The sequence below is a fragment of the Nylanderia fulva genome, unplaced genomic scaffold, assembly GCF_048542155.1.
Source record: "Nylanderia fulva isolate GAGA-0341 unplaced genomic scaffold, ASM4854215v1 Scaffold83, whole genome shotgun sequence".
In the NCBI taxonomy this organism is placed as follows: Eukaryota; Metazoa; Arthropoda; class Insecta; order Hymenoptera; family Formicidae; genus Nylanderia; species Nylanderia fulva.
In genome coordinates, this window is record NW_028190950.1 from 187,752 (window position 1) to 200,999 (window position 13,248).

General features: G+C 27.8%; 2 protein-coding genes and 1 pseudogene across 2 annotated transcripts; 2 read left to right on the forward strand and 1 right to left on the reverse strand.

The window, feature by feature from the left end:
* Nucleotides 1–784: 784 nt before the first annotated feature.
* LOC146719869 (uncharacterized) lies at nt 785–6,860 on the forward strand (annotated as a pseudogene).
* Nucleotides 6,861–6,893: 33 nt separating this feature from the next.
* On the forward strand, nt 6,894–8,142 carry LOC146719870 (uncharacterized). Its single transcript, XM_085489430.1, has 3 exons — nt 6,894–7,389; nt 7,867–7,950; nt 8,123–8,142. Exons 1-3 carry the CDS (start codon nt 6,984–6,986, stop codon nt 8,140–8,142), a joined length of 510 nt encoding a protein of 169 aa, XP_085345556.1. The 5' UTR covers nt 6,894–6,983.
* Nucleotides 8,143–10,182: 2,040 nt separating this feature from the next.
* LOC114936376 (ABC transporter C family member 14-like) lies at nt 10,183–11,371 on the reverse strand. Its single transcript, XM_029309552.2, has 3 exons — nt 10,912–11,371; nt 10,639–10,830; nt 10,183–10,570 (listed from the first exon to the last, which is right to left on the reverse strand). Exons 1-3 carry the CDS (start codon nt 10,983–10,985, stop codon nt 10,435–10,437), a joined length of 402 nt encoding a protein of 133 aa, XP_029165385.1. The 5' UTR covers nt 10,986–11,371; the 3' UTR covers nt 10,183–10,434.
* Nucleotides 11,372–13,248: the final 1,877 nt, after the last annotated feature.

Genomic DNA, 13,248 nt, shown 5'->3' on the forward strand with positions numbered 1-13,248 from the left:
TTTTATAAATATTAATAAATATAAATATTTTTTTAATATAATATTAATATGTTATAATTTTTATTAATATATTTACATTATATATACATTATTTACATTACATATACATTATGTACATTATATACAGGGTAGGCCATTTTAATTTTTCCACTAAAATTTCTCAAAATCCGAAAGTTTAAGACAAAAATGTTTCAGATAAAAGTTGTATAATTTCAAGGGGGACATGAGATGGTGTCATTGATTTGACCTTGAATAGCTATTTGAAGGTTACGTGAAGATCAACTTCAATTTCTTAAATGGAACACTATATTTTTTCTTGCATACTTTTGTAGCTGACTTCGAGATCTTTCCAAAACACTACAATAAAATATTTTTTTATTAAGTATTTTTCAAGTTATTAAGGCTGCAAATTTGCAGTATTTTGACATAAAATACAAAATATCTTGGGAAATATTCATTTGTCGATTATCATACCTTAATACTATTATGCACAAAATAATGAGATGAATCATTTGGTGTAAAGAAAACACATAGTTGCCTTTAAAAAAAATATGAAAATTGCAATAAGCAGTTAGATAATTTTTCTTCAAATGGCTATTCAAGGTCAAATCAATGACACCATCTCATGTCCCCCTTGAAACCATACAACTTTTATCTGAAACATTTTTGTCTTAAACTTTTGGATTTTGAGAAATTTTAGTGGAAAGATTAAAATGGCCTACCCTGTATACATTATTTACATTATATATACATTATTTAATATTCTCATTGCAGGTAACTTAGAAAGAAAACAAATTATAGAGTCTATTAGAAAGAAAGGGAATTTCATACACAATACGGATCCTTCCTTAAATACGGGAGAATTAATTGTTTGTCGAAGGCCTGCCAAAAATAGTTGCAAAACAGTACAAGATTTAATAAGTTGCGCAAAGTGTAAAGGATGGTTCACTAAAAATAATATCAGGCATCATTTTAAAGAATGTGTAGGAGAATCCAAGGGCAGAAATGTACAAGTTTTAGGACGTGCTGTGATGGGTAGAATCCATGAATGTGCAAGTGAGATAGTAAAAAAATTTTTATTCCCAGTTTTGAGGGAAGATGATGTTACACAAAGTATTAAATACGATAAATTATTAATAACATTTGCGAACAAATTATGTATCAAATACAATCATCAACACCAACAAGATATGATACGTGCTAAACTTTGATTATTAGAAAGGTTTCTTATCGCAGTGAAAGAATATAACTCTAACATAACAGAGTATCTGATATATATAATCCTTACATATACGATGATTGTCTTAAAGCAGTAAATAAAGTAGCTTATTTTGATGATATTAATAAAAAATAAGGTGCACCATCAGTTGCGTCAAATATTGGGACATATTTAAAACAAATTGGTAATTTGCTAATAACAGAATGCATAAAGCTAATGATATAGAAATGCAAAATGCTACAGAAAACTTTAAAATTAGTACAAGAAGATTATGGTATATCTATAAACAGAAACAGTAGAATACATTATTTACAATATTTACAATATATATACGCTATTTACATTATATATACATTATTTACATTATATATACAATATTTACATTATATATACATTATTTATATTATATATACATTATACATATTTTTTGTTTGATTTTTAACAGGTTAATATTAATATAAGTCGTAAAAATCCAAATTTTTTAATAAGCACCGCTTTTTCATTTACTTTTCAGTTGGAGAAAGCATGCTATGCAAACAAACTTATTGGCGAAACAGGCACCTTCCATATTTATTAGCAGCATTGCATAAAATGTTTAATATATATAAAATTTCGGTTTACATTTAATGAAAATCGTTTCGTTTATATTGTACGCGATTGCATCACATTAAATGAAAAATGTCACGATATATATATTACGTACGTATAATACATGTTTATTTACGATTCCTAACTGGACATTTTACGCGTCTTCTCTTGTGTTTTATATTCACATGATATTTATGATAATTACAAAAAAATAATATATATCATGACATTTTTCATTTAATGTGATGCAATCGCGTACAAACTAAACGAAACGATTTTCATTAAATGTAAACCGAAATTTTATATATATTAAACATTTTATGCAATGCTGCTAATAAATATGGAAGGTGCCTGTCCCGCCAAATCATAAGTTTGTTCGCATAGCATGCTTTCCCCAACTGAAAAGTAAATGAAAAAGCGGTGCTTATTAAAAAATTTGGATTTTTACGACTTATATTAATATTAACCTGTTAAAAATCAAACAAAAAATATATATAATGTATATATAATATAAATAATGTATATATAATATAAGTAATGTAATTGTACAATTGCACAAAATAGTATCACCATTCTATATTTATTTAAATAATATAAAATGTTTTCATTGCAATAATATTGTTAATATTGAGCACAACAGCACGTAACCTTTTTATTCGATTTTTAACAGGTTAATATTAACTTAAGTCGTAAAAATCTAAAGTTTTTACTCAGCACTGCTTTTTAATTTTCTTTTCAGTTAAATTCTTGCATCAACGCGTTAATTTCTAGTTATTTATTATCACCTTTAAAAAAAAGGTAAAAAAAGGCGACCAGTTAAGGGCACGCCATTAACAAAAATTATTTATTGCAAACCCATGTAGAATCCTATCCTATTGCAAACCCATATAGAATCCTATGAAAAATTAACCATTGCAAACCCATGTAGAATCCTATGAAAAATTAACCATTGCAAACCCATGTAGAATTGTATTAAAAATTATCCATTGCAAACTTATGTAGAATCCTACATTGCAAACCCATGTACAATAGAATTGTATGAAAAATTATCGATTATAAACCCATGTACAATCGTAACAAAAGTAATGAAATAAAAAAAAAATTGCGACTAGTGAAAGTAGAAACTTGTACCAGTGGAAAATTAAAGTTGCAGACATATATATAGTCGTATAATGAATCAGTAAAAATTTAAATTTGCAAATGTAGAATCGTACCATAAAAAAACTTATCTTTTAAAAAAAAAAGATAAACAAGATGTGCCAAGTCCATTAATATAAAATAAAAGGAAATAAAAAAATTGTAGTTAAAAAAACTGGGCGCGCTGCTAAATAATATTCTAATGAGATTAAAATTAAATTGTTATTTTTAAACTCATTGCAGTTAAAATATGTTTTGTGTTCAAATTAATTAATGTTACTTTAAGGTGCTAAATAATATTCTAATGATATTAAAATTAAATTATTATTTTTAAACTCATTGCAGTTAAAATATGTTTTGTGTTTAAATTAATTAATGTTACTTTAAGGTGCATTGTAATTTTGAAACTTAGCAGCGCGCCCAGTTTTTTTAACTACAATTTTTTTATTTCTTTTTATTTTATATTAATGGACTTGGCACATCTTGTTTATCTTTTTTTTTTAAAAGATAAGTTTTTTTATGGTACGATTCTACATTTGCAAATTTAAATTTTTACTGATTCATTATACGACTATATATATGTCTGCAACTTTAATTTTCCACTGTTACAAGTTTCTACTTTCACTTGTCGCAATTTTTTTTTTATTTTATTATTTTTGTTACGATTGTACATGGGTTTATAATCGATAATTTTTCATACAATTCTATTGTACATGGGTTTGCAATGTAGGATTCTACATAAGTTTGCAATGGATAATTTTTAATACAATTCTACATGGGTTTGCAATGGTTAATTTTTCATAGGATTCTACATGGGTTTGCAATGATTAATTTTTCATAGAATTCTATATGGGTTTGCAATAGGATAGGATTCTACATGGGTTTGCAATAAATAATTTTTGTTAATGGCGTGCCCTTAACTGGTCGCCTTTTTTTACCTTTTTTTAAAGGTGAGTTTTTAAAGATTATATCATTCATTTTTGTACAATATATGATATAATAACATTACCGCAATGCCATGACTCTGTGTATGTTTTACTGTTTAGACGTTTTGATGCTTTAATCAAAGATACTTGATTCTATATATATGTTTATACATAATTTAAGAAGTATTTTCAATATCTTAAATCATTTCTTTCCTTATTTGCAAACATGTTTCAAATAATATTTGATATCATAGCTTTAAAAGATATGTATTAGAACACGTATTATCATATTAGCACAAATGCGTAATATCATATACGATAAATATAAAATATATTTTATTACTGCATATATTACTTTAATGCAGTTTACTTTATAAAGTATCTCGTTCGAGTACTCGTTATTTGGAATCATATTATTGCTTTATATGACAATATAATTGTGTAAATGATATTTTATTGTACCGTATGATCATATATAATTTTAATTGATCAAGTAAAATATAAAAAATATTTTTCTTATTAAATATATATATATAATTAGACTTAAAAGCTTGATTTGATTTACTAATATTTATCACTAACATCTGTTTAAGAGAGTTATGCCGGAATATAATTCTGTGATATGATCTATATTAATTTGATCAATTTTTTTTCAATAATATAGTAATAAATATTAATAAATATAATAAATATTAATTAATAAATATTAATAGATATTAATAAATTTATAATTTTATAGTATATAAAACTGAAGATATAAAGAAAATGGAATACAAATAAATATTTTTTTCCGTCAAGCTATCACTACATTTTGCACATGTCTAGTGGATTTTAGTAATTATCTTAATTATTTTATATCATATTAATATAATCATTTTTGTTATTATATTGACTTTTAATTTAATCATCCCTTTTATGAATCAAAATTTTGCAATGTAAAAAGACGAACATAACGTTGAATAGTAAATCGTAAAAAAATTAAATGTGAACTTGTGTGCATGTATGTGTATTGCTATTTTTCATAAATATTAAAGTGATCACAAATTTTGTTTGTAATAGCTCTTTTCTTAAAACTCGACACATAAGCCTGAATAATACCTTTTTTCAACAATAGAAACTATATTATAGTGAATAAAGGAATACGCAAAAATTTTGTATAATGATATGTATTATGTATTATACATAATTATTCAAAAACGTTTGTTACAACATTTTATACTTTTCCGTCTTAAGAGAATATATATATTTATTAAACAAAGTTGTATATTGTACATCCTGTTTCCCTTAAAATATCATAGAGATTAATTTAATAATCTTGTCACATTCTGTTGTAATTAAATATTCGTTATTATTAAGTCAATTACAATCGTGGTCATTTTAATATAATTAATTTTCAATTCTCACTCCTTTACAATTGATGCTGATTTTCGTTGGCCTACTGAAATTCATTTCTAAGTGCAGCCAAAAATTTGCCACATATATGCTAGCATGGTTCGGTGATAGCAGAGTGTATACATATTTACTAGTAAAACCTGTAAGTTTTCCCGCGTATTTATATTTTGTAGCAATCAAGCAAATATGATCAAATTTCTCAGCAGACAAATTATATTCTTTCAACAATCGTTGATTATTTGCAATGCATGACGTGACCTGATCACGCTGAAAAAATATTAGTTATAAAACAGATGTAGTTCCTATTAGTTAATTATGTATTGCAGAATCATGCAAACGCAGCAAGACTAAAGAATATAATATAATAAATTGAATAATATAATTGTTCAATAAAAAAAAGATACCACTGAATTAATGTCAGCAGAAGGCTCTTGATGTAATTGGACTTGTCTGATGATATTACTTAGTGAATAAAGTTTATTATACATATCTACTGTCGCGAGTTCTAATCTATTTAATATAGAATTAAAATCGAGAGCATTATCGTTTAGCTTTTGCATTTGCTTTATTTGCTTATATACATCTTGGCAAAAATTTGAGTCGATTAGTAGAATATCCATTTCTTCCATACGCGTGGATTCTATATAATTACAACTAATATGTAACATGACATTGTAGGGAATGTAACCTACATACATGTTACATGCAAAGAGGTTACATGTCATCAAATCTGACATCTGATCTGACACATATACCCATCATGGATCATGGAGCGACATACTATCGCCGTCTGTTGTAAAACGTGCGAGATGGACATTTCCAATACATGCATCTATTCATGTGTTGTGTACGTGTGATATATGTGTGCGCATGTGTTGTATACGTGTGAATACGTGTAGCACGATACTACTATGTTTGCGTGGTCGATGATGACGGGGACGTTTCTTAAAAGAAATTTTTCATATTTTGACTTTGCAATTATATATCTCTGCTTACAAATCACGTAGAGCAGAAATAAAGACACTTTTATTATATAATTCAAACTCAATCTATCGATTAAGTCTAGTATAAACTCGATTGCTTCAGCCGTTATTGAGAATTCGAAATATTATAAAGACTCAAATGTCCGACTCGCGTTAAGATACACGGTGTCTCTAAGGGCTACGCCCTTAACTGGTCGCGAGACACTACCGTGTCTCTTGATTACATAAAGATTATGGTATATCTATAAACAAAACAGTAGAAGAAAATATGACACAAAATAAAAGACAGAAAAAAGTTATGCTTCCATCTATGGAAGATATAAAAAAATTACACTCATATCTAAATAACGAAAGAAAATCATTGTATGCAAAACTTCAGAAGAAATTTAAATACGAAACATGGCTAGAACTTGCAACAGTTATATCAATGCAAGTTTTTGATAGAAGAAGAGCAGGAGAAATAGAACGGGTTACTATTGAAGATTTTAATACTCGCGAAGGAATAACGAAAAAGACCCATTTAGATTTATACAAATCATTAGGCACAAAATTACAGCAGCTAAAAATTATTATTACTATTATTTATTTATAAATTTTATTTGTGCGTGTAATTAAATTATATATATTGTATATGATGCAAAATAATTACCCACATATAACTTTAGTATAGTTGCTGATAAATACGTAAGATTCTTAATTCGTGGAAAATTGGGACGTACAGTGCCTGTGATTTTAGACATGGAATTAGTTCAATGTGTTGAACTAATTTTGAACCAGCGAAAGGATGCAAATGTTCCTGAAAAAAATCCGTATGTGTTTGGCATACCTAGTAGTACCAAACGCCATTTCAAATATTTAAGAGCGTGTATCCTTATGCGATATTTTTCTAAAAAATGTGATGCACAAATACCACATTCTTTAAGAGGTACTGAATTACGTAAACATATTGCTACAACATGCATTACGTTAAATTTATCTGACAATGAAGTGGATGATTTGGCGAACTTTATAGGACATCACGAGAAAATTCATAAACGCCATTATCGACAGTCAATAGCAGCTGTAGAGATAGTTCGTATGACGAAATTTCTTAAAGCAGCATTAGGTGAAAATGAGCAACAGCAATCTAATAATAGTGATTCAGGTATATACACTATTTATCTTATTATATATATGCCACAAGTACTTTTTATATATTAATTTTTGTATAAAATATATTAATTATTGTATTCCTTTTTTAAACTTTTCTGCATTCTTAATATATCTATTTAATTAGAAGAAAAAATCAGACAAAAGTCCGTATAAACCAAAACTTATGAAATTAAGGCTAATGTGTGCCACGATCATGGATGTCTGTGTAGAAATAAAAGTAGTAATAATGAATGCAACAATGAAACGTTACGTTTGGAACCTATTAAATCAAAGTATGAATATGATATATTCATTGAAATGGATTCAAATTGAGAATACGTTTCATTATTGTGTTCATTCTGCTTTACTCAATTTTTATGCATCGACGTCCGCGGTTGTAGTATATATTAGCCCTTAGTTTCAAGAATTGGTTTACACATATATATATACATATATAATAATTATCATAATATTGTATTATTATTAACAGAAGAGGAAGAGATGCAAGAAACAAACAAAGATACTTCGAGTGCAGAATCGGAAAACGATGCCGAAACATGTATGATAAGTTCACGTATATATATATGTATATATATAAGCCTTCTTTATTACGAACAGAAAGGAAATTACCAAAATTTCTTAGCGTAACAGATGAACAACAAAAATCTGTAAAAAAGAAAATCGTGCATCAAAACCATACAATAGTGAATAATGACAATGATTCTGACGAAACTTATTCCCCAAAGATAAAGAAACGTCGCAGTAGTAAGTTTATTTTCTCATTTTCACATATTGTATTCAGTTTTTATAAATTTATCAAGTCAGAGTGGATTTTCTTTTAAATATTATTTAGTATTATATTTTCATGTGACTATGTCAAAGTATATTAATATATTAAGCTTTTATTTATAATGCATTTTTTGATAGAATTTTAATGTACATAATAACAATATTAAATTAAAAAATAATAATGATAAATGATAAAGGTTCCACACACATTAGCTTAATTTAATTATACATTTATTTATATTATTTGTATTTTTTATATTATTTTATATTTTTTTATTTTTGTATTACTATTTCTTTTTATTCTTATAATTATGACGTTATAATTTTAATATTTTCTTATTAATGAAAGTTTGTCAGTACTCTGAAGAGAATTTTAAAGTAATTTTATTGTATTAGTAATATAAATAAAAAAACATTTAAATAAAATTTAAGTAAATTATTGCTTTTTATATAGAAATATTTATTCTGATTCATAGATAATTAATTTATTTTGTAGCATCTCCATTTGGTATAACAAAAAGAAGACGTTGGACGGAAGAAGAACGTAATACAATATTGAAAGAATTTCAAAAAGAAATTACCACTTCACAGCTGCCATCTAACAAAAAAAATTTCCTGTGTAAAAGAAAAAAATAAGTGCTTATTTAATCGATCCGTTGCTCAAATTAAAACGTGGATCCATAACTATATATCTGGCAAAATTAAGCGTCACTAAATGAATAAATATTTTTTCAGAAAATATTTATTTAGTCAAATCGGAAATATTTTAATTTTTTATTCAAAAATAATACGTAGATTACTTGTATTTAAGCAATTGCAAAAAATAAGTAGAATACCTCATTTTTATTATTTCAACACATTAAACTGAAAGTTAAGTTACGTTGTGAGAATTTTATAAAAAAAGAAGTTAGAGAAGTTGCACTGCGCAAAGTCATTTATTTTGATTTCTTCATATATTTATATTATATGTAGAGTAGCAGTACTGTGTAGTTATTACAATTCTTTTATTGATAATATATATTCATGATTACAAGTGCAATATGTGAAATTAATTATATGACATATTAAGCTAAAAGTTAAATTACATTGCGAGAATTTTATAAAAAAGAAAGTTAGAAAAGCTGCACTGCGCAAAGCTATTTATTTTGATTTTTTCATATATTTTCAGTTTTTATAAATTTATCAAATCAGAGTAAATTCTCTCTTCAATATTATTTAGTATTATATTTCGTATTATATTTTAGTATTATACTTAGTATTATATTTTAGTATTATATTTAGTATTATATTTTAGTATTATATTTGTCACTATGTCAAAGTATATTAATATATTAATCTTTGTGATCATGTCTCTCAGAACAATGCGTGGATTATTTCTATTTAAACTATTAACAATTGCCAAAAAATCGTCTTTACTTTCTATAAAAATAAAGTAATTTTAATTATTTAGATATAAGTAATCAGAAATTAACGCATTGATGCAAGAATTTAACTGACAAGAAAATTAAAAAGCGCTGTGTAAAAACTTTAGATTTTTTACGTTTTATATTAATATTAACCTGCCAAAAATCAAATTAATATGTTATGTGCTTTTGTATGCACTTAATACGTACAATATTATTGCACAATGAAAACATTTTATATTACTTTAAATAAATATATAATAATGATACTATTCTGTACAATTATACATATAATACATGTTTTTCTTAAAATTCCTATTAACTGAACATTTAATGCGTATCGTCTTGTGTTTTATATTTATCACATAATAATTACAAAAATTTTTAAAAATTTGAATACCTAAAAGATTATAACTTAACGACATTTCCCATTATTTAAAAAAATGCAAATTAAAAAAAAATATTTAAATTAATTTTGAAATATTTATCTTCAGAAGAATTGCAGAAAATGTTTACACTCTTAGTTCTAGTTTCTTAATAATAATTGTTAGAATCCATGAGGGGTTACATAGAACTCATAATTAAACATTGGATTTACAAAGATAATTTTTCAATTTGAGGTACTTAAAAATTTTTTATTCAAAAGCAAAGCAAATGAGAAAATAAGAAAAAGAGACTAATTTCACAGAGATAAATGAATATCAAGTTATTAATACACGAACAATTGCTTTCTCAAATATTACAGATAAGAAGTACCTTCGCATTGTGTAGCACAGCTCTGACTAAGCAGAACAATTGTCTCTGCCCAGTGCTGAGATTACTACCGTCTTCATCCAAGACTGCATCCAAATCATCCGATCGATAAACTAAAGAATGCACTTTACATTTCTCGAGGGTTTTGTATATATATGCATATCGGTATACTGATCCAACGGATCCACATTCTCTCGATTAGTAACCAAGAAGAGAAACGGATTCTGAGGTATAATTGCTAAATGAGATCTGGAATGTTTTTCTTTTCTTTACAACTGTTAACATACAATGATTATTTTTTGCAAGTTTATGAATACCTTAATGTGTTCAGTTGTAACGTTTGAATATTCACGTTGTCGATTAATATACTCCCAGAACTGATCTCTGTCAGTCTAAACAACGAAGATAGTAACGAACTTTTTCTAGCACCGGTGCGACCAACGACGCCTATTTTTTCCGCTGGTCGAGTAACGAATGTTATCTCTTTCAACGATGGCACTAAATGGTTCCTGCGAATATAATTACAAAAATTTCTTTTACCAAATGTTACAATCGTGCATTATCTTTATCAAAAAATTTGAAAATATTACCTGTACATAAATACAACTTCTTTAAATTCCACAACACTTTGACTAGGCCACGCGTAAGGTTGATTAGTGCCCATTGTATTTTCAGTCGGCACATAATCTAAATATTGTTTAACTCGTTCCACCGCAATCTCTCTCTCTGTCTCAGTAACACCAGCGCGATGACGCGACACGCGATATGCGACGAATCGCGAGAATAGGATTTTCTACCTATTCATATAAACGCGATGCGCGATTACGAAACCTAACCTAATTTATTGCATATTTACTATTTATTGCAATTCTATAATTTAATGACAATATCACTCTCGGATCGATGTCGTTGCACGTTTATTTATAACCAAAGAGATCCTCTTTGTTTATAACGACATCGCATCTATAGATAGGATCGCAGTAAATCGCTCGTCGCGCGCTACAAATCTTCAAACTTGGTCAACTTTTTTGCGATGTCGCACTCTATAGTGCGACGGATATAACGTGCGGAAAAGCTGCACGCTCATTGGATATCGCGCATCGCGTGTCGCGTCATCGCGCTGGTGTGCAGGAGCCATAAGATGCCTTTACATGGTAGCATCAAGCGTCAAGCATCTACGTTTGCGCAGATGTCACATAAGATAGAAAATAGCTTCTTGTGGCTAATAATATTAATAAATATAATAAATATAATGATTATAATTAATATTAAATTTTCAGTACTAATATGTGCTAATATTCATTTGATCTCGACTTATTCGTATGATTCATCTTATTATTAGCAGCAAGAAGCTGAAATCTATTTTATTTAACATTTGCGCAATGAGTTTTTGCGCCGACACGTTTGATGTTATCATATAAAGGCATCTTTATATCCAAATAATCCAATAGGATCGCATTGGAGCGAGAAGTATGTTGGGGGGGAGCCTGCTATGCGAACAAACTTATAATTTGGCGGGACCGGCACCTTCCATATTTATTAGCAATATTGCATAAGATATTGCGTAATATATATAAGATTTCGGTTTACATTTAATGAAAATCGTTTCGTTTCGTTTGTACGCGATTGCATCACATTAAGTGAAAAATGTCACGATATATATTATTTTTTTGTAATTATCATAAATATCATGTAAATATAAAACACAAGAGAAGACGCGTAAAATGTCCAGTTAGAAATCGTAAAAAAACATGTATTATACGTACAATTGCACAGAATAGTAAGTATCACCATTCTATATTTATTTAAAATAATATAAAATGTTTAGATAATATAAAAAGAATTAAAACACAAAAATATGCAAATGGTGAGAAAGGTAAAGATACACTTACAAGTAACGCTACCCAAGTGTCATACGCCGATTTTCCTGAGACTGTGCATACGTGTAGTACATTGAAAAATATCTGACACGTATCTTTTTATATCTGCCCAAAAGCCGTTTACTTCATTTGCTTTGCTTTTGAATAAAAAATTTTTAAGTACCTCAAATTGAAAAATTATCTTTGTAAATCCAATGTTTAATTATGAGTTCTATGTAACCCCTCATGGATTCTAACAATTATTATTAAGAAACTAGAACTAAGAGTGTAAACATTTTCTGCAATTCTTCTGAAGATAAATATTTCAAAATTAATTTTAAGGGTAGAAAACGCCCTTATGAATATATAGGGGTGACACAGAGTAACGATGGCTACCAGCAGCAGTCAGAAAACTAGAAAATAACTGTCGTATATTGAAAACAAACAAATAACGTACGCAGTTAGAAAATAAAAAAACAACGGCAGTAGATGATTTTCAAGGTAGCCGCTTTTCTTCTTCCGTCTGCGCCGCATCGCGCCAAGGCCAACGGTGTTTACATTTATTGTGACGTGCGAGAGAGGGGCGATCAATGGGATACCATGGATTTACTGCAAACTACCACCGACCAGACGGAAGAAGAAAAGCGGCTACCTCGAAAATCATCTACTGCCGTTGTTTTTTTATTTTCCAACTGCGGACGTTGTTTGTTTGTTTTCAATATACGACAGTTATTTTCTAGTTTTCTGACTGCTGCTGGTAGCCATCGTTACTCTGTGTCCGAATTTCTGTCGACTGCAGTTACTCTTTTGTTTTCAAATAGCTACTGTCGTTTTTCGTTTGTGATTGATGGTTTAAATTAATAGTCAGAAAAATGGCGATGAATCCAAAAAACATCATACATTTACTGCAACAAAGTTTTGATCGGCCCGAATATGATATACATTCAGTTATTACAGATGAAGAAAGATCTTTTGCAGTTTATTTAGCGGATTTAATTAAAGAATCCATTGACACTCGAATATTTATCGAAACCTTTGATACTTTATGCTATAATGACGAAAGTGTGT